This window comes from Rattus norvegicus, chromosome 7 (genome assembly GCF_021556685.1).
Source record: "Rattus norvegicus strain SHRSP/BbbUtx chromosome 7, alternate assembly SHRSP_T2T, whole genome shotgun sequence".
In the NCBI taxonomy this organism is placed as follows: Eukaryota; Metazoa; Chordata; class Mammalia; order Rodentia; family Muridae; genus Rattus; species Rattus norvegicus.
The window spans coordinates 26,142,434-26,165,300 of NC_141540.1; the positions used below are offsets into that span (position 1 = coordinate 26,142,434).

At 44.6% G+C, this 22,867-nt stretch overlaps 1 protein-coding gene, 1 long non-coding RNA gene and 1 pseudogene across 14 annotated transcripts in view; 1 reads left to right on the top strand and 2 right to left on the bottom strand.

Annotated features, from left to right (window-relative positions):
* The window catches only part of LOC148004572 (putative sperm motility kinase W), a 21,284-nt gene extending 15,073 nt beyond the window's left edge, over positions 1-6,211 (bottom strand). For 11 of the 13 annotated variants that reach the window (XM_087559655.1, XM_087559654.1, XM_087559652.1 and 8 more), the window contains exon 1: positions 1,622-6,211. In XM_087559655.1, coding sequence (XP_087415781.1) covers positions 1,625-3,106 — 1,482 coding nt within the window. In that variant the 5' untranslated portion in view covers positions 3,107-6,211 and the 3' untranslated portion in view covers positions 1,622-1,624. The remainder of the gene's footprint in view (positions 1-1,621) is intronic. The other 2 variants (XM_087559653.1, XM_087559649.1) reach the window with 1 other exon arrangement.
* Positions 1-22,867, top strand: part of LOC148004570 (uncharacterized) — a 92,395-nt gene that overhangs the window by 57,647 nt on the left and 11,881 nt on the right. The window lies entirely within an intron of this gene.
* Positions 3,874-21,742, bottom strand: LOC148004573 (nucleolar RNA helicase 2 pseudogene; annotated as a pseudogene).

Consider the following 22,867-nt stretch of genomic DNA (forward strand, 5'->3'; position numbering starts at 1 on the left):
CAGGCTCCGCCCAGAATGCAAAGAGCAAGCTGGATGGCTAGGACACTGAACCCTAACCATGACGAAGAGCCCACACCCCATGGAGCCAAAATCCCATGGAAATGCAGGGACATATGTCATGAGGCTAACCTCTGACAAATGAGGAGAGTCCCAGCTCTAGGCTCTTCAGATGTGGAAGAGGACTGAGTGTCAGAAAGATGGCAAATGCTTAGGGAGCAACCCTTCTAGTTTCCCAGGCTTAGCCGCTTTGAGGTTCACTCACAAGTTTTGCATCTTTCTTGGACACAGTGAGAGAGATGTGCTGGGTGCCTACTCTTATCCTTCCCACAGGAGAGCAGGTCACACAGGCTGAGTGATCTCCATGATAGAAGCACTGTGTTTTGTTCTCTAAACCTCAGTCTGGGGTCCTTCAGCCCAGCACTGAGACTCACACCAGACATGGTAGACAGAAATCTGGACTTTCCAAAGCTGGAGCACTTTTGGAATATGGTGCACAATCACATCCTGGAGGCACTTAAGCTCTCACCTCTGAAGCCCACTTCCCATGTCCCTCAAGTCTGCTGCTGTCTGCTGCATACAGTGCCCCAAGCCTACCACAGTAGATTCTCAAGAGGAAGGCTAGTTCAAGGAAATTCGAGCTTTAGAGTGAGACTGCAGTGAGCTTGGTTTCTATGAGATACTGGGAAGGTGTGTCCTAGGTATGTAGCACATGTGGGAACGTGAACAGAAGTCACTTTGAATGCCCAGTGGCCTGACCAGGAGCTGACCAAGCCAGCACATGCACAGAATGCCTAGCGAAAGCAGCAAGAACAGAGCTATGGAGGGAAACTTCCCATTTCTGCTCCTTGTGAACTTTGGAGCAGGTATTTGTTGTACTAACAGGGAGCATAGGTCTCCTTGTTGGTAGCATAGCAAATGATTGGAGGAAAAGAAACCTAGGAGCCCACAGGTCAGTGTCCCGGGACATTCAGTTTGAGGTTTAGTTGCCTGGAGCCTGGTAGGAAGGAAGATCCCCTACCAGCTATTCAGCCCTGGTTAGTAGATGGTAAGAAAGACTAGCATGACACTGTACGACCAGTCTCTGAATGCCAGATTGGAACTTCTGGTGACACTGACCCCTCTCTGCTGCATGAAGGATACATAAGAACTGGGTATCCACAGCTGAATCCCAATGTATTCATTCAAGCAGCATTGTCAGACCTCACAGGACTCAGTACACTCCACCTGTCCAGTTCAATTGTAGGGAGACATGGAGGTGGCCCCTTAGTACTTTGACCACTGTCACTCTGCCAGGCACTAGGTCCCCAAGCAGAGTCTCTATCTGAATATGTTCCCCATAGAGAACAGCCTTATATGCCCCCTTTCAGACTGGCTGTACCCACAATCACTTGCTGATTATAGCTAGTTCGTTTACATCAGCACCACCTAGGCATTCTCCAAAAATATTTCTTCCTCAGATGGTACGGAAATGAGCAGGGTTTTATCCAGCTGGAGTAGACATACTTCTCCCCAACCCAAGAGACCCCATGTATACTCTTCTGATATTTCCAGTGAGAATACATGAATAAAGACAGAGACAATAAAATTCAGAGTGGAGATGCACCCTCCCACATTAGCTTACCTTTTATATGGTACTGCTTGCTGCCTTTTTCAGGGGGGCCACTCTCTTGGAGGATCTATGCTGGGGTTTTTTCTTTGGAGCCCGAGGGAGGCAGCAAAGTCTTGAAAAACAGTCCCTGATTCCTTTGCGGAGTCTCTTAAACCATCCCATCCTCTGAGGGGGAGATGACGTATTCATCTCAATGTCTTGCTTATGTGGCAGGATTATTTCAACTTCCGACATGTTGTTGCAGACGCACGGGCAAGCCACAGGTGTTGAGTGGAGGGCACGGGTAGAAGTGCTTCTCTCCTTCTTAGGATAGTATACCGCAATGGGAGGCATGGAGACACACCTGCTCATCTTGAGTCCTGATAGAATCAGGTCAAGAGGATTCTGTTCTCTTGAGGGAGGTCTGTGGTGGAGGCCAAAGATGGGCTCACTGGCCCTTCTCCTGAGAGGAAGGCCAAAGACAGAGGGATGTGCTGGTGATGGGGGTGGCGGAGGGCACGGATCCCTAGGCTTGGCTGGAGTGATATATCCAACATCAAACCCTTTGCTTACATGATCTTTTAAGCTCAAATATGCCCCCATTGGTTCATCGTATCTTTTCTTTTGGAGGGATTCCAAGATGTCCTTGGCTTTATACCCCATTGCACAGAGCATTTCTATAATTTTGTAATCTGGGTCAGTCTTGGGCAGGATTTTAAACTCACATTTCTTGATCCATGGGTGATTTTCAATTTCCTCTACAGAGGGCCTCATATCTGGGGAAACTCTCAGAATTTGATGTATCAGGTTTTCGAGTTGCCCAGACAGGTGAGTAGGAATGGTATAGGTCCCCGTTGTAATCCTTTCCTCAACATCATTGATGGTCTTTCCTCTGAAGGGTAAGTAGCCAGTGGTAAAGAAATAGAGCACCACCCCCAAACTCCACACATCAGAACTCTTGCCATCATATGGCTCCCTTAATACCAGTTCTGGGGCATTAAAGTCCCTGGTTCCACATTGCCTACTCAGTAATGTACCAGGTTTGCATTTGATGGCCTGGCCAAAGTCGATCAGCTTAATATTGCCCTCTCCATCTATCAGTATATTCTGTGGCTTGATGTCGCGATGGACAATATCCAGGCTATGGCAATATCTTATGGCAGATACGACCTGTCCGAACATTTTCTTCGCCTTTTCTTCTGGCAATGGGCCCTCCTCACTTATTAGTTTTCCTAAGTTGCCTCCTGGAGCATATTGTAATATAAAATGAACTCCGGTCCCTGTGATCAGGACCTCATATAAAGAAATTATATTCGGATGGTTCAATGACTCCAATGTGGTCATTTCAGACAGGATCCCCCTGATGGTGTCCTTGCTGATCTCTACCGTTTTGATGGCAACCAGGGCCTGCGTTCTCCGGTGCCAGGCCAATCTCACCCTGCCATATGAACCCTGTCCAAGAAAGAAAACCACCCTATACTGACTGCCCAAAGTCTTCTTAATAGAAGTGATGTCCATTCCCTTTGATCTGGTGAACACAAGTTGTGAGGTACAATAACCTGTCAACTAACAAAATACAAAGCTATCAAGGAGTCCCACAGGTCAACATTAACCGGCTCCCCGGTCCTTATGGACAAATTCAACAGGCTGGTCCACTGTCTTATACAGAGGACACTCATTCTTACATCACAGTGGATCTTTGTGAGGTCACAGCATGAAATGCACCAAGCAGAGAAGGCTGTAAACCATAGTGGCTGTCTCCACTCTGGGCCTCAGGGAACTTTCCATTCTTGTGAAAAGGAAACTAGCCTCTCTGAGCTTCTTCTTCAGCAGATCAAAGAGTCAGTATTTACTGTTTAGCAATTACAGGCAGTACTGTGCTGCACAGGGAAGTGCATTAAAGCTGCAACCTGAGAGAGACTTTGATCACCTCCCCAGCTGCTCTATTGGCTCCTGAGGCTCCAGTTAGAGGAGCAGCACCTGGGAAGTGCATTGAGGGCCCAATATCAGATCGATTACTTTGTCGTCCTCACACTATGTATGGATGCATTCACTCATTCATTCACTCATTCATTCACTCATTCACTCATTCATTCATTCATTCATTCATTCATCCATTCCTACTTATTTCCAAAAGGAAGACAGAATGACGGTTACTCAGACAGGTCAGAAGCCTCTCTGCAAGGAAGGGGAGCTGATAAATCATCTAAAAGGAATGAAGCACTGGGGACTTGAGAGCAGGAGGGACCCTGGGGTGCCCATTGTGAAGAGTTTCTTCTTGGCTCTTACTCACTGACCAAATACTTTACTATAAACTCCACTTCTGGCCTTTCTTTGTGGATCTGGTACCTTTTGTTGTCACCTCTTGGTCATTGTCCTCTGAAGTTTCTACTTCCTCCTTGCTGTCCCTGCCCTGATCCAGGAAGTTCCTGCTTCCACCCTGCTGTCCCATGAAATCACCATGGCTGCCATCCGCTGCCCATGCCCCCTTGATATCTTTCTGGGGGTCCTTTCAGCTCTGGCTCCTCAGTGGCCATGGTGAGCTGACAGCATCTCCAACCGTGCCACTTCACCTGTGTTTTTGTGTCTGCTTCAGTACAGACATCAAAACAAACTTCCGGTTTTCCTTTGAGGAAGACCATCCCCTTCATTTTGGCATCGATGTTCTTGCCTAGCTGCTCCTCGAGTTCCTTCCAAGCATAGCTAAGTTGGACATCTCAACAAAGCACTGCAGTATCACGGTCTCAAAGGCTGCTGGGCAGTGGATCAGGGAGCACTGGTCGACCGATGTGGCCCCTGATCTGTGGAGATAGAGCAGCTGCCAGGTCTCTACAGCTCCTTTCTCCTCAGTCAGCGTCTCAGCCGACCGCTTGAAATGGCCAACGGCAGTGGGGGCACAGAGTCCAATAGTCTGATGGCATCTTTGCTGGAGGCTTTCATTATTTGTTTCAGAAGGAAGACCTATCCGTTCAAACTTAGTGCTAGCTTTCTGCACCACCTGGGGTAACTGGTACTCTTCTTTGGTAAAAGCAGTTTAAACCCCTATCCTTCCAGCTCTGCCTGTTCTTCTTGAAAGATCAAAGACTCCATTTCCATTGGTGTACAGCTGTGAACAACCAGGTCACCCTCGGGGATGTCTAACCCACTTGCAGCCAGTAAACCCACAAAACTGCCATTTCAGCACCTTTCAGGGTGATTTCCTTTTGCTTCTGCAGAATGTCCCCATGTAAGGACTGGGCATTCCTGCTTTATGCATGTGTTTTGTGACAGCTCCTGCCACCGTCCTTGGTTTCACAGAAGTTGAACATGTCCCCTTGATGACCACTGTACCCTCGGAACACATCCCTACTCACCACTGTCCTCTCTGTCTCCTGTGCTCCACAGTTAAGGCTGCTTTCTGAGTCTTTTCCCAATCAGGTCCACCCGTTCATATGTAGGTTTTGTGTATTTCTTAGCAACATTAAATACCCAATGAGACCATGTTGCAGAGAAAAAGCAATGTTTGCGGGTTGCCTTCAGAATCGTTCTTGTATGCTATACATAAAATTTCTTCCACTTGATCTTCAAACCAATATCTAACATCTGGTCGTCTTCATCCAGGACAACATGTTAAAGTTTGGTGAGATCTAGCTTGTCATTCTGCAAGTGATCCTCAATATGAGCTGGGGTCCCAACCAGGATATCAATCCCACTCTGCACTTGTTCTTGTTGACCACCATAGGGAGTTTCACCATAAAAAACACTGATAGCTTTTATCGATGTCACTGAAGTCTTTGGTCATTTGATTTGCTAATTCTCTTGTAGATGCAGCACTAGTATCTGATTGGCTTGGCCTCTCTTCCTCTCTTGTAGTCCACCTTTAAGTTACCCAATCAAAGGGACGGCAAAGGAGAAGGACTTCCTGCTTACTGTCCATGCCTGGGCAATGAAGTCTGTCTCACTGTATACATGATGGAATGTCTTGGCTTTTAGAAAAAATGGGTAGTTCACCCCTCAAGCTTTGAGCTTTGAGAAGCTTGACAGTCTCCTCGGGTATGGGAAAATTAGAGAGAATCCTTTCTTCTCCATGAGTATTTCCTTTTCTATCTCATTACTATTTTCTTCCCCAGGAGCATCCCTGGAGTTGGAGTTTGGTTCGGAATGGGAGAGGACATTCTTGAGCCTGGGCTCTTCTCTCCCTTGTCTCATTAACTTCTTTCCCTTTCTTCTTCTTGGGCTTGGGCATGTCTGCCTCTGCTTCAGAAACTTCCTGGTTTTTGTCTCTGTTTTATTTTTTTTCCCATTGGCTGTTTTCTTCTCAAGGGACTCCTTTTCTTCTGGGATGTTTTGCTTTTACAAGCATTGTGGTCTTGAGGCTCATCCTCCTTCTTGTCCTTGTTGGATTTAGCAGAACACACATCAACTTCAGAAGGCCCTTTCTCTTTCACTGCTTTTGCTCTGGAGGAACAAGTCTTTTCCATTCCTTTCGTTGCTTCTTCTGTCTTCGATTTTGGCTTCTCCTTTCTACTTTTCCTCCTGCTTGCATTGGCAGCATCTCCTTGCTCTCCTCAGCCCTGTCTTCTCCCTACTTGGATGCACTGGGGAGTTTCCTGGTATTTTTCAGTGTGAGCTACGCAGGTCTGCCAGTCCCTCAACTGTGTGCAAAGGAGAGAGAGCGACACAGCAGCCTTCTACTTGTGATCCACTCTGCATCTCTCAATAATTTCTTCCCTTGGAAAGAGATGATGCTTACTTCCCCTGCAATTTCTGTTAGAATTTCTACTACTCTGAAAACACACCATGACAAAGGTACTATATTACTGCCTTGTCATGTACAATATTTTCTTGTGGCTGGCTCAATGGTTGTGAGTTTCCGTCTAAATCATTATGGTGGGAAGTTAGGCAGCTTCTAGCCAGGCAGCGCAGTTGAGGCGCTGAGTGTTGTACATCATGCTCCAAAGGCAAACGGAAAACTCCTTCCAGGCAGATAGGAGGAGAATCTCCAAACACAGGCATACAGTGACACACGTATTCAAACAAGCACACACCTCCAATAGTGCCCCTCCATTTGCCACGCAAGTACAAACAAACACACGCAGTTTCCAAGCTCTTTGCTCCATGTCCACCCAGCTCCTTTTTTGGTCAGCATTTGTCTTGATCAAACAATAAACTTTCTGAACGTAAAGTACTTCTTTCTACGGGCTCCTTACATTCCCAGAAATCAACCTTCTTTGTGACTGTGACAGGTGCTTAGGTGCCAACCTTTAGGCAAGTATCTGTGAGTGTTTTTGAGATGTTTCTCTGTAAGGAACATAAGGCCCACCCTGCATGATTTTTGGAACATTTCCTCAGGGTGCATTTCCAGCTGCATCAAACTGTGAAAGCAACAAGATTCTCAAGCATCTGCTGCCTGGGATTCCTGACCATGAACACAGGGAAATCAGTTGCTTTTTCTGCGGATACCCTGCTTTTCCCACCATGAGATACTGTATCATCATTACATCTGAGCCAGGACAAACCATTCCTTAAGTTATTCATTAAGTCTTCATTATTTTCTCACAGAAGGAGAAATGGAAGTCAGAGAATTCCCTGTCAACTCTAGAGTCATTCCATTAGTCATGTGTCTACTCTCCTTTCCAAGTCACATAAGTATTACCAATGCCTGCCACACTTTCCAGAGAAAGCAAGTCTTTCAGACTACAGACTCTTCCAGTGATTTTTGTCCCCTCCCCCATCTCCTTCAACTGAATCTAAGGTAAATCAGCTCCGGGTCCTGACTAGAGCCTCAGTGGTGGAGGTGACCTGTGAATCTACATCTCTAGGTGGATTCCCCTACCAGACACTGTGCTAACTGGGTGTGATGGTCTCTGCACCTGTGGTTGAGCGTCTTACAAGTTCTGATCCTCTAAGTATGGATAAAAGCTGAACCACTGGGGACAAGAATTACACACAGCTAGTGTGGCTTCCTTCTTCTGCAATCAAATATTTCCTAGTGAGACATTACATGTGGATCACAGTCATGATGCAGATGAAGACAGAATGCTAGGCACACTGCAAAGCTGAAAACACTCAACCTGTCATCACCGAGCTCTATTAAATCACAGCCGTGAATGCAGTTCTGAGAAACGATGAACCCTTCTTCAGTGATGGGAGTCCTCAAATGCCCCTTAGTCCCCTATTAACCCGATGTGTGCCCTATCAGTCACAGCCCTTGGGGATCCAGGAGTCAGAAGATGTAGAAAACAGGGCTCCAGCTGAGTAAACGTAGGTAATGGCACTGTGCCTCTGAAAGTGTCCTAGGGAAGCATCAAGAACAAAACTAGTCAACAGAGGTTGGTTTGTCCAGACTGAAGACCAGTCTCACTCTCCTTTTCATCCCCTCTGATCCTCCTCCTCTTCTTCAACCTCTCGCTCTCCCTCCCTTCCCTGTTTTGCTCCTCCTCTGCCTCCCCTTCCCTTTCCCCCTCCCTCTGCCTCTCCCTTTCCCTTCATATCTCTCGACCAGGTCCAGTTTTTGTTACCAACTAATCTCAGTCATGAAGTGTGAGTTGGAGAATCATTGACCTCTCAGGGTTTGGCATCAAAAACAGCCTTTCCCTCTCCCAGCAGCTGTCAAGTGCCAATGGTCTCTCACCTTGTAGTTAGATTTCCAGTCCTTATCCCCATTCCCTGTTCATAAGATACCCTCTGGTATGAGCTTGCTTACTCTCATGCATATGCTGACAATCACTGTGAGTTTGTATTTCAAACAACACCGCTATTTCTCAGACATTGACTAGTTAACTACCCCTTTGGCATTAAAGATCTTTCTAGCGCTTAACATTATTCAATTTCACCTGCTCACTTGTCTGCGCTCTCTCTCTCTCTCTCTCTCTTTCTCTCCCCCCCCCTGTGTGTGTATTTCCTATCACAAGACACAATCTCACTATCTCCCTCTCCTCTCCTGTCCATACTTAACCCATGCCATCTTCCCCAATAATAGTGGAAAATGATTGTTGTTGAAGCTATAATATGTCACCATGGCTTTCACACCTCCTCATCTGCAAATTTTCATTATAGTGGTTGTTTGGTGTTTTATGAGTCTTCAGCCACTCTATCAACACTGGAATTTCAATGGACCTCTTCTCAGACATTTTGTTGTCATGGTGGTTATCTGTATCATAGACATTCTGGACATTTAGATCTATAAAACTGGCCCTGCATGCACTCCAGAAGTTCACCAATAGCTAGATACAGGAAACACACCTCAGAGACAAAGACAGACACTACCTCAGAGTGAAAGGCTGGAAAACAACTTTCCAAGCAAATGGTCAGAAGAAGCAAGCTGGAGTAGCCATTCTAATATCAAATAAAATCAATTTCCAACTAAAAGTCATCCAAAAAGATAAGGAAGGACACTTCATATTCATCAAAGGAAAAATCCACCAAGATGAACTCTCAATCCTAAATATCTATGCCCCAAATACAAGGGCACCTACATACGTAAAAGAAACCTTACTAAAGCTCAAAACACACATTGCACCTCACACAATAATAGTGGGAGATTTCAACACCCCACTCTCATCAATGGACAGATCATGGAAACAGAAATTAAACAGTGATGTCGACAGACTAAGAGAAGTCATGAGCCAAATGGACTTAACGGATATTTATAGAACATTCTATCCTAAAGCAAAAGGATATACCTTCTTCTCAGCTCCTCATGGTACTTTCTCCAAAATTGACCATATAATTGGTCAAAAAACGGGCCTCAACAGGTACAGAAAGATAGAAATAATCCCATGTGTGCTATCGGACCAACACGGCCTAAAACTGGTCTTCAATAACAATCAAGGAAGAATGCCCACATATACGTGGAAATTGAACAATGCTCTACTCAATGATAACCTGGTCAAGGAAGAAATAAAGAAATTAAAAACTTTTTAGAATTTAATGAAAATGAAGATACAACATACCCAAACTTATGGGACACAATGAAAGCTGTGCTAAGAGGAAAACTCATAGCGCTGAGTGCCTGCAGAAAGAAACAGGAAAGAGCATATGTCAGCAGCTTGACAGCACACCTAAAAGCTCTAGAACAAAAAGAAGCAAATACACCCAGGAGGAGTAGAAGGTAGGAAATAATCAAACTCAGAGCTGAAATCAACCAAGTAGAAACAAAAAGGACCATAGAAAGAATCAACAGAACCAAAAGTTGGTTCTTTGAGAAAATCAACAAGATAGATAAACCCTTAGCCAGACTAACGAGAGGACACAGAGAGTGTGTCCAAATTAACAAAATCAGAAATGAAAAGGGAGACATAACTACAGATTCAGAGGAAATTCAAAAAATCATCAGATCTTACTATAAAAACCTATATTCAACAAAACTTGAAAATCTTCAGGAAATGGACAATTTCCTAGACAGATACCAGGTATCGAAGTTAAATCAGGAACAGATAAACCAGTTAAACAACCCCATAACTCCTAAGGAAATAGAAGCAGTCATTAAAGGTCTCCCAACTGGGGCTGGGGATTTAGCTCAGTGGTAGAGCGCTTACCTAGGAAGCGCAAGGCCCTGGGTTCGGTCCCCAGCTCCAAAAAAAGGACCAAAAAAAAAAAAATAAAGGTCTCCCAACCAAAAAGAGCCCAGGTCCAGACGGGTTTAGTGCAGAATTCTATCAAACCTTCATAGGAGACCTCATACCAATATTATCCAAACTATTCCACAAAATTGAAACAGATGGAGCACTACCGAATTCCTTCTACGAAGCCACAATTACTCTTATACCTAAACCACACAAAGACACAACAAAGAAAGAGAACTTCAGACCAATTTCCCTTATGAATATCGACGCAAAAATACTCAATAAAATTCTGGCAAACCGAATCCAAGAGCACATCAAAACAATCATCCACCATGATCAAGTAGGTTTCATCCCAGGCATGCAGGGATGGTTTAATATAAGGAAAACCATCAACGTGATCCATTATATAAACAAACTGAAAGAACAAAACCACATGATCATTTCATTAGATGCTGAGAAAGCATTTGACAAAATTCAACACCCCTTCATGATAAAAGTCCTGGAAAGAATAGGAATTCAAGGCCCATACCTAAACATAGTAAAAGCCATATACAGCAAACCAGTTGCTAACATTAAACTAAATGGAGAGAAACTTGAAGCAATCCCACTAAAGTCAGGGACTAGACAAGGCTGCCCACTCTCTCCCTACTTATTCAATATAGTTCTTGAAGTTCTAGCCAGAGCAATCAGACAACAAAAGGAGATCAAGGGGATACAGATCGGAAAAGAAGAAGTGAAAATATCACTATTTGCAGATGACATGATAGTATATTTAAGTGATCCCAAAAGTTCCACCAGAGAACTACTAAATCTGATAAACAACTTCAGCAAAGTGGCTGGGTATAAAATTAACTCAAATAAATCAGTTGCCTTCCTCTATACAAAAGAGAAACAAGCCGAGAAAGAAATTAGGGAAACGACACCCTTCATAATAGACCCAAATAATATAAAGTACCTCGGTGTGACTTTAACCAAGCAAGTAAAAGATCTGTACAATAAGAACTTCAAGACACTGAAGAAAGAAATTGAAGAAGACCTCAGAAGATCGAAAGATCTCCCATGCTCATGGATTGGCAGGATTAATATAGTAAAAATGGCCATTCTACCAAAAGCGATCTACAGATCCAATGCAATCCCCATCAAAATACCAATCCAATTCTTCAAAGAGTTAGACAGAACAATTTGCAAATTCATCTGGAATAACAAAAAACCCAGGATAGCTAAAGCTATCCTCAACAATAAAAGGACTTCAGGGGGAATCACTATCCCTGAATTCAAGCAGTATTACAGAGCAATAGTGATAAAAACTGCATGGTATTGGTACAGAGACAGACAGATAGACCAATGGAATAGAATTGAAGACCCAGAAATGAACCCACACACCTATGGTCACTTGATTTTTGACAAAGGAGCCAAAACCATCCAATGGAAAAAAGATAGCATTTTCAGCAAATGGTTCTGGTTCAACTGGAGGTCAACATGTAGAAGAATGCAGATCGATCCATGCTTATCACCCTGTACAAAGCTTAAGTCCAAGTGGATCAAGGACCTCCACATCAAACCAGACACACTCAAACTAATAGAAGAAAATCTAGGGAAGCATCTGGAACACATGGGCACTGGAAAAAATTTCCTGAACAAAACACCAATGGCTTATGCTGTAAGATCAAGAATCGACAAATGGGATCTCATAAAACTGCAAAGCTTCTGTAAGGTAAAGGACACGGTGGTTAGGACAAAACGGCAACCAACAGATTGGGAAAAGATCTTTACCAATCCTACAACAGATAGAGGCCTTATATCCAAAATATACAAAGAACTCAAGAAGTTAGACCGCAGGGAAACAAATAACCCTATTAAAAAATGGGGTTCAGAGCTAAACAAAGAATTCGCAGCTGAGGAATGCCGAATGGCTGAGAAACACCTAAAGAAATGTTCAACATCTTTAGTCATAAGGGAAATGCAAATCAAAACAACCCTGAGATTTCACCTCACACCAGTGAGAATGGCTAAGGTCAAAAACTCAGGTGACAGCAGATGCTGGCGAGGATGTGGAGAAAGAGGAACACTACTCCATTGTTGGTGGGATTGCAGACTGGTAAAACCATTCTGGAAATCAGTCTGGAGGTTCCTCAGAAAATTGGACATTGAACTGCCTGAGGATCCAGCTATACCTCTCGTGGGCATATACCCAGAAGATGCCTCAACATATAAAAGAGACACGTGCTCCACTATGTTCATCGCAGCCTTATTTATAATAGCCAGAAACTGGAAAGAACCCAGATGCCCTTCGACAGAGGAATGGATACAGAAAATGTGGTACATCTACACAATGGAATATTACTCAGCTATCAAAAACGAGTTTATGAAATTCGTAGGCAAATGGTTGGAACTGGAAAATATCATCCTGAGTGAGCTAACCCAATCACAGAAAGACATACATGGTATGCACTCATTGATAGGTGGCTATTAGCCCAAATGCTTGAATTACCCTAGATCCCTAGAACAAACGAAACTCAAGACGGATGATCAAAATGTGAATGCTTCACTCCTTGTTTAAATGAGGAAAAAGAATACCCTTGGCAGGGAAGGGAGAGGCAAAGATTAAAACAGAGACTGAAGGAACACCCATTCAGAGCCTGCCCCACATGTGGCCCATACATATAGAGCCACCCAATTAGACAAGATGGATGAAGCAAAGAAGTGCAGACCGACAGGAGCCCGATGTAGATCGCTCCTGAGAGACACAGCCAGAATACAGCAAATACAGAGGCGAATGCCAGCAGCAAACCACTGAACTGAGAATAGGACCCCCGTTGAAGGATTCAGAGAAAGAACTGGAAGAGCTTGAAGGGGCTCGAGTCCCCATATGTACAACAATGCCAAGCAACCAGAGCTTCCAGGGACTAAGCCACTACCTAAAGACTATACATGGACTGACCCTGGACTCTGACCCCATAGGTAGCAATGAATATCCTAGTAAGAGCACCAGTGGAAGGGGAAGCCCTGGGTCCTGCTAAGACTGAACCCCCAGTGAACTAGACTATGGGGGGAGGGCGGCAATGGGGGGAGGGTTGGGAGGGGAACACCCATAAGGAAGGGGAGGGGGAGGGGGATGTTTGCCCGGAAACCGGGAAAGGGAATAACACTTGAAATGTATATAAGAAATACTCAAGTTAATAAAAAAAAAAAAAAGTCCTGGATTTGTGCCTGAGAAGTATCTTGTCAGGCTGATGGCTTTAGCACCCTTCAAGGAGACTGCTTACCTTGTAGTCCCTGAAAACATGGCCAGTGACACCCTACTCTTCAGGTGAAGTGCCAGTTCCTGTCTCTTGAGTATTGCAGCGAGTGAGGACATGGCCAGGTCTGTTACACATGAGCACAGGGCCAGCTCTCCTGCCTACCACAGATATCATGATGAATAAGGGGAGAGGGGTTTCTCCATCATCCTCACCACTGCCTAGCAGACAAGAGACAGAACCCTTGGGGCCTTTTCATTCACAGCCCATTTATCCAGGGCTAGATCTATTGTGCTGCCCAAGCAAGGTTAAGGACCTGAACTCCTGAGTGTTCTAGCAGGTGGGTGACAGGGGCTGCTCTCCTGTTCTAGTCACACCAGAGTCAAGTGTCATGCATGCCATAGGTGGTGAGGTACAAAGGCAGAGGAGGGTGTCTTTTTCTTGTCCACATCACTGAATGGGCAACAGGTGGCAGTGCCAGGCAATGTTGGGCAGTGTCTGACATGCCTCAGGGGAGTTTTACTGGAGAGCATCCTTATGTTCTCTCTTTTTTAGCATGAAAAACTCCAGACCAAGTCTGAAATACAGTGTCCTTGTTTTGGAGTCAGGTAGCCAACTGTTGGTCCTGGTGTTTGGAATCTGGTGACTAAGATGAACCAGCTACACTGACCACTTTTTCTGTGTTGAGGAGCAGCTTTCTTGTGCAAGACAACTCACACGTGCACAGAAAAGAGCTGACTAAAGACTTGCCCCTCTTTCAGGGCACTGGTAATTGTGGATTGCTCATATCACTCATAACAAACAAACCAGTATCAGTTTTTTTCAGCCCCACTCTATAAATCTGACCTTTGTCCCTCCTATATGGTGAGCTCTGGTTCCCAGTTATTACTATTTGGTTGCTGTCTTGTTTTAGACAAGACAGTCAAGCTCAAAAATATATCTCCACCTTTCTCCATACCTATTTCTAAACATATTAGGTACCAACACTTACCAGGACCATGAGACCCGTAAAAGTGTTTGCCGAGCTCATGGTAGAACTGATGGGGGCTATTAGGAAATTTTGCTGTTGTTGGGTGTTTGGCCTCAGATCTTGGAAAAGAATCTAAAAAGGGTTAAAAGATTTGAGGATAGAAATAGGTCCTGATTCCTGGAGACTGCTTAAAAGTTTTAAAATAAGCATGACTGTGTGAGAGAAACGCTACTAAAGATAAGAGAGACCCCAGAGGGGAAGCCTGAAACACCAGGAGAGGAACAGGGAAGAATGATGCCTGGTCCTGTGTCAGGGAGATTACAGAGAAGGTCCATGCTCCATGCTGTGTTGCCCTCCTACTGGGCAACAGAGGTGAAAGTACAAAGCCCAAATAATCAGGCAGTTATCCTGGACTAGTGCCATATCCAGTACTGTTAACTTCAACCCTGCCAGCCTGCTGCCCTACACTAAGCCAACAGAGCCTCTTTCAGAGAACAGAGGAGTTGTGGTCATCAAAGTCCTTCAACATAGACAGGAGAACAAAAGGTGACTTTGTGATGCTGGAGTTTATGCAGAAAGATGTCTAGCCATGAAACAACACGAGAGCAAGGTGCATTCTCGGTTCTTTCCCAGGCCACATCACTTAAGTTCCAGCTGCTGGACCTTGGAGATAAGCACATCCAGATGGACACTAGGAGTTCAGCTTCAGCTTGTTTGGGAGCAACAGGCTTCTCAGTGAATATCTCTTTGGTGGCTCCAGGTGGAAAAGTCAGACCCCTTTATTTGTACCTCATGCAACATAAGATCTGAAGAGGTAGACTGCTTCCTCCCTAGGTATATGCACACTGGTACAAGACTGACATGCTGTCATGTTTGTCAAGGAAAAGGTGTGTGTGTGCCTCTGCCTGTTTAAGAGGACAATGCTTCTGGTAGCTTTTCCTAGGGACCCTCTAACTTGTTGGCTTGGCATGATTTGAATTCTCCCAGGTCCTCAATCTACGAAGTGTTGATATAAGCCACTGGTCAGGGGATTGCCTATTGCTCCCTCCATGATGTTAATACCAAGGCTTTTTAAAAAAGTCTAAGCCATAAGACCCTGTCTTTTAAAGCCTTTTGCTGGGTGACCTAGTCTTTTCCCACCAGATGTTCTAAATCCCAAGACAACAACTCAGGTAGAGCAGGTGCTGATGGGATATTCCAAGTATGAGATGGATGTGAGACTGGATCCAGAGATCTACTGTGCCTGTCACCTTGAAACAGTTCCATGATTCACAGATACCTGGTGTGGTTCACCCCAATAGGGCTGCACTCACTCAGAAGGCCATCTTACAGGGGCTTTGTTCTAATCTATTTTTAAACAGAGTCTGAGTGAAGAGTTTACCCTCTTTGAAGACTTAGGCCTGTAGCTATTCTATCCACATGTCTGCAAGGGCTCAGTGGATTGGGCTCTACCTGCTAAGGCATCCATAGGGTCAGTAACCATATGGACTGCTTGGGCTCTGTCTTGTTTTGCTAGATTATTTGCAATACCTCTCCATCTGTCTCTGTATATAGAGAAGTAGGAAGCCATGATTTGCTTTGTATTCTGGTCTTCACCCTGGCTTGGATCTTTAATCTAAAGCAACCATTCCAAGTGGTAACTCCTAGTGAAATCTAGGGGGTCATGAAAGTTGGAGAAGGGATAGGACACAGATTAGTGGGTGAGAATGTATTCTCAGAACCCAAGAGGGCATTTCATACCCCAAGATTGATTGTTACCATAGTGCCTAGCTCTGGTTTACCTTACTGGATACAAGATGCTGTACAAGCAGGAACTTTGTGTCTTTTCTGAGGTAAGACCCACCTGCCTTGTGGGGAGCCTTCTTTTATGAATGCCTGACTGTCCGGTAGAGTCAAGTGAGACCGCGGTCTACTAGCAGATTTCCTGATTTGCTGATACATGGAAGGTTATGAGGGACACACTTGAAGCTCATGTTGAGGGGATCAATGTTTGTTAATGTTAGAGGAAGGAACGGGAAGGAATAGGTGAGCCTCGAGATGCTAAGTAATATTGAATATATATAAGGCATTGTCTCTGTGGGCTTGGAACTTTGTTCCCATGATTCCATAAACTATTGTCAAGTCCAGGAGAACCTGGAGACTCGTGTAGTATGGACTGAACAGCCCTAACCATTTTGTTCTTTGTTTAATTTCTTTTATTTAGTAAGCATTCTATTCATTCACATGTCAAATGCTATCTCACATAAGCCCCATCCCACATCTGCCCTCACAGCCCTCTGCTATGTCTATATGTAGGTGCTCGCCCACCCCCCCAACCCCCTCCCACTTCTCCAGTTTACCCCTATGCTGGGGGAATCAAACCTCTACAGGACCAAGGGGCTATCCTCCCCTTGCTGTCAGGCAATTCTGTTCTATGATAAATAGATATTTGTAGCCATGGATTCGTCCTTGTACACACAGTGTTCGGTGATTAAGACTCTGGGGCTTCTGGGTTGTTAGTTAGGCCAATGTATTTCTTCCTATTGGGTTACAATAACCCTCTCCTTCTGCAGTCCCTGTGACAGCTGCTCCACCAGGGTCCCTGAGTTCAGTCTGATGGTTAGCTCCAAGCATCCACATCTGCATTGCTCAGTTGATAACCAGGCCTCCCAAGAATCAGTCAAACCAGGTTCCTGTTAGCAAGCGCCTCATGACAAAGACAACAGTTTCAGGTTTGGTGTCTGCACACAGTGTGGATTCCCAAGTAGGAAAGTTCCTTGAGGACCCTTCCTTCAGTCTCTGCTCCATATTTTGTCCTTGTTCTTCTTGTGGACAGGAACATTTCTGGGTAAAATACTTTTGAGATGGGCAGGCTCAGCCCTCCATTGGGGACTGTGCCTATATACTGGAGGTGGTCTCTTCAGGATCTATGTCCCTGTTCTCTGCATATTTAGGCAAAGCCATTCTCAGTGGTCCTAGGAGCCTCTCATTTCCTGGTCTGTGGGACCCTCTGGTGGCCATGTCCAGTTTGTAATCCCTGTTACATATTTTTATCCATTTCCTAAACCTCACTTCCTGTTTACCATCTCCTCCACTATCTTATATTGCCCCCTTATTTCCTCCTCCTCCTGTCTCCCTCCCTGGTCCCCTTATTCCTCCACCTCCTGCCATAATCCTGTAACCTCTTCAATGCAGAACTGAAGCATCCACACCCTGGTCTTCCTTCCTCCTTAGCTCCATATGGTCTGTGGGTTTTATCATGGCTATTGTGAGCTTTTTGGATAATATCCTCTTTTCAGTGAGTACAAAGTGTGTGGGTTTTTTGTGACTGGGTTACCTCACTCAGCATGATATTTTCTAGCTCCATCCATTTGCCTGAGATTTTATGAAGTCATTGTATTTAATACCTGACTAGTATTCTACTGTGTAAATGGACCACATTTTCTGATCCATTCTGCTACTGAGGGACTTTTGGTTTGTTTCCAGCTTGGCTGTTACAAATAAGGGATTTATCAATATAGTGGAACATGTGTCCTTGCTATATGTAGGGGACTTTTGTGTATGTGCCCAGTAGTGGTAACCTTTGTCTCTGAGAGTTATATTCTGTCTTTCCAGTAATCCCCTCTCCCAACATAGAAGGCTGCTGGACATTTTGCCAGACAGACACACATACTCTGCTCTCCTCTCTAGGGACAGTTAGCTCTCATTGTCTTTCAACTCTCATCACAGGCACCGATGGTCACATTTCAAGCTTTATTTCCTGTCCCAGTCCAGGAGGATTTGGATCTTTCTTGCATGAACTCTGTTCTCTCCTCAATTAACCATGTCCTGTTTCTTCAGCCAGCTGAGAAGATGCCAGAGCCACTACATGTACCCTAGCCTCAGCAGACAGGCCTTGCCATAGTTTCAGAGTCCTCTGCCTATCACAAAGTCACTTGTTGTTGTTGTTGTTGTCATTGTTGTTGTTGAGAAATATCCCTAGCTCACCTGTTGTTGTCCTCCCTCAGTCACCTTCTCTTCACTGTGACCAAAATGGCAGGAGGAAAGTAAACACTCTGCTGAGCCATCTGTGTCTTTCCACCAAGTTTACCCTTCTATTCCGAATGGGCCCTGTTCACAGGGGCTGAGGTCTGCAGTTGCCATTCTTTACTGTTGTGTGTCTACTTTCTCAGTTCTAACAAGGCTACGTAAAGTACACTGGGGTGGAGTAGGTAAGGCAGTAACCTGAGACGTGGAGCTGAGATACTGTGGCCTCAGCTCATGCTCCATAAAGGATGCAGCCACTTGGCCCCATGGAGAACAGGAGCACTAGATGTTGCCTTGTCCAGCAACCCCTCAAGCCTATTTCTGCTGGAGTAAGGGAGGCCCCAGCCTGCCTAGGGGGGATGTGGTTCAAAATGAACATCATTTATATTATGGTTCCATAAAGAGTCGGTTCATATATTCAAATGTTGGGAAATGAGTGGTCAGAATTGTCAGCTCAAGTTACTCAATACATTTTGAGTCCCTTAAACTCAGGCAAGGAAAATCAGACCTGTATATTCCCTGAGGTCTTCAGGGGTCCCAGTGTCTGTCTAATGGAAAACATTCTACAGGAACATGGAAGGATTTCTAAAGCAGGTTATGTATATTAGGAGGGTTAATTTAGGAATATCTGAATACAGAGGGCACTTAGCTCCTAAAATTGGGAGTAAGTCTTTTACTATGTGGCAGTTCTCCATAGGTATTTTCCCATCTCCTTGGTCGATGCCTCCATTGGTGAGACAAACTCAGCAACAATCCAAGAGTCACCACTGGACCTCTGGATGAGCCCAGCTGTTTGTGAGAAGAGCTTCAGAACATACAATATTGACACCAACTGCCATCTCATCTGTACATTGGCATTTCTCTCCAAATGCCTTTTTATTGTACAATGAGCATCTTTCTCCAACAGGGAGCCTACCTCCCTGTACATATGGAATCTGTTGTCAACTGCCATCTTTTTTGAACATAGACTGTCTATCTGCAATTATGTTCTTCCCCAAATGGAGCGCATCTCTTGCAACCTGCCTTCCTCCAGGGACAGAGAATAACTCTGAGCAACTGAATCCCCTGACTGCCTCTAAAATTCTTAAGTGGAAGAAAAATAGTCTTGGGGCCCATAACCAATATCTCAAAATTGACATCTCTCTAAACCAATCAGATGAACTGTGAGAACAGTAGAAGATAGGAAAATTCGGTCTGATTAAATCAGGGTAGAATTATCCCCAGTTTCTTATAAAGTTAGGTAGGGATATGTCAGGTAGTGTCTTGGAGATATTTGTGTAGAGATAGGAGTATCTGATAGAATCTGTACGTTATGTCCAGTTCTGAGGAACCCTGTCTGACAAACGAGCAAAGTTCAATGATGAGAACATATATAATTGAAAAATTAATAGATCAGGAAGAAGGCATGGGAAGCAAGGGTTAAATAGTGTAGTGTCAGTAGTCATCCAAGAAACCTAGCCTTATGGCCAGCACCACAGGAAAAAACAACTCAGGAGTCAGTATGTGATACTTTTTCCAATTGGCCAGGGTGCATTTGAGATCATGAATCCTGCCTGCCACATAAAAACACAGGCGTTAGTGATTATAAAACTGTAGAGGTCATCAAATATCTCATTGTAAGGATCCAGTCACAAATATAAACAATGAAAACACTATTCCATTCTAATATCAATAGCCTCTATCAGGTTCTAGGAACGTCGATTCAGATCCATCTACTTTCTGAGAATGCTCCAGAAGAAAACGTCCTTGACCAAAGAGTGGAGGGGGGCATGTTGCAGAAGGAAGATCATAGAAAATACTTGGACACTTATGGGCATCAATAAAATACTGCCACAAAAATTGAACTTGTCCATCCAGACATAAAATTCCAGAATATCCACAAAGATGCAATGGATAGTGTAAAATTCATAGACCTCACCAGCCCATCAATGCAGACACAGCCCCTCACTGAAATGGCAGCATGGGACCAAGGATTTTATGCTCCAGAGCTCACACTAGGAGAGCCACAGGATGGCATGGAGGCAGATGGGTAGATTGTGGGCAAGCTACTCTATTATATCACCACAGGGTCACATTTCTTTAGTGGAAGGACCACGAAAGAGATCAGAAATAGATTGTCACAGGGACCTATGACATTGTAACTCACTTCTGGCAACCGGAAACCTGATGCACCAAATTCTTACAGTTTACCCAGATAAGGCCCTCCATTGAGAACATTGAGAGACATTTTTGTGTAATGAGAGGAAATGTGAAGTACTTAGCTCGACTGTCACCTATCCAGATTCTCAAACTGTAGACATGCTCTGAGGTATGGAATTTTATAGTTGCAGGAAATTAAATCCTTGAACAAGTAAAACTACCGTAAAATGATGGGGGACATATTTAAATTTAAAAGAACAGGAACAGAGGGCACTTGAGCATGGATCTAAGACTTTTGTCATTACCGGGCTTACATGCCCTATGCCACCCAAATCATGAGCACATCCCTTTATTCTCTTCCTCCACCAAAGAGAAAGGGGAGTAACCCCAACTTTAGCCTCATTCATATCCAGCCCTAGGAGAGCATGGGCCTCCTGCCCTGACACAATAAGGCCAGTAGTGGCAAGAAGTGCTTCCATGCCTGCCACTACATTACAGTGTCCCAAGAAGAGGAGCACAGAGACTGCCTGTGCCCTCCCTCCATTACTGGAGATTTGTCTACCCACTGAGCCCACATCAGCATACCAGAAGAGCAAATGCCCCTGCAATCTAAGTAATTCTTAGACAAGGAGCTCTAAGTAAAGCCTCAGAGGATTGTGTGCTTCAAGGGACTAGACAAGAATATCAGGGGTTTCCTGTCAAGAATCTGTTGCCTCAAGGAGTCTCTGAGACAAAATCCTACTACATATCTCTCAAGAATATGGGTCCACTGACAAGGCAGGACACAGAACCCATGAATTTCTAGGCAAGTACGGGATGGTGTATCACTTCTTGACCTTCTTCACTATACCATGCTACAGTCATTAGCCTCTTCTAGGACCTACTAAAATCAAAGGGGGTCAATCTAGATACTGAGTGTGCTCCAGCAGGGGACTTCTTGAACTAATAATGGAGGAGGCCCCAAGCAGGAAGATGGGGTAAAAATATTTGTGCAAATAGTGACAGCCATAATGTATTGAAACACCCTTGACTTTGTCTATGCAAACATAAAACACCAGAATATCCTCACCGAGTCAGAGGTTGATGAGAAATAGACAGAGATGACCTGAACCTCAATGCAGACTTTGCATCTTCCTGAAAAGGCAGCATGGGTCCAAGGGAATTATGCTGTAGACCTCACACTAGATGAGCCATTTGATGGCAAAAAAGGCAGATGCGGACAGTTTGGGCATGCTCTTATATTACCTGACCACATGTTCGCAGGCACTGAGAGTAAACACCATGGAAGAGACAAATATTGTCACAGTGACCTATGACATTGCAACTCACTTCTCTTGGCAAATTGAAATCTAAATCCCCAGACACTCACATTTTCCCCAAAGTTGAGTTCCTCCATAGAAAACATGGAGGGACATTCATGGGTAACGAATGTGAAGTTAATATGTAGACTGTGACTTCTCCAGATTCTAACATTATGGACAGGCTTTGAATCATGGAGTTTCATGTCAAGTAACTGGAACCCCCCAAAAAAGTAAATGGAAAAGATGGGGCCCTAACTACTCTAGAAGAACAGACACAAGATGTGAGCATGGATCTAAGACTTCATCCAAGCCTGTGGATCCAGGTGCTCCACCACCCCGACTCCTGCACACCCCTTCATGTCTTGTCTTCCACCCAACGGAACGGCCTGTGAGCCCAACAGTGTCCTCCTCCTTTACCAGCCTTCAGGAGAGCATGGACCTGCTGCCCTGACTCTGTCAGGACACAGGAGGGCAAGAAGAGCTCCCATGCTTTCCATTGCTCTACACTGTCCCAAGAGGAGGAGCAGATACTGCCTGTGCCCTGTATTCTGTAGATGGGTCTGCCCCTGTGAACACATGAGCACATCAGAACAGGAAATTCCACTGTCGCCTGAGGAAGACTTGGACAAGGAAACCTTCATCACCCTCTCAGAAAATTGGGTGTCTCATCAGAATGGGGATAAAGAGAGCTTCCCTGTTATTTCAAAACTATCTGAAGACAATCCACAACCCCCCACCCACCCATATCTTCCAAGAACCTAGGTCCTCTAAATCAGGGAGGACGCAGTAGGAAATGAAATGGTATGCTTGTATGGGAGTGTTCATCACAACATTGACATTGTACACTACATCATCCTATTACCATTAACCTCTTCTAGGTTCTAGTAACATCAAATCCTTTCCAGCTAGATACTCAGTATGTTCCAGAAGGAAACTTTTTGACCTCAGAATAGAGGAGGGGCTGCTGCAAGAGGAGGAGTCAAAGAATTCTATTTGGGCACATAGTGTCGGACATAAAGTATTGCCACTATCTTGACATTGTTTATTGAGACATTAAACATCAATGCATTTTGCAAATT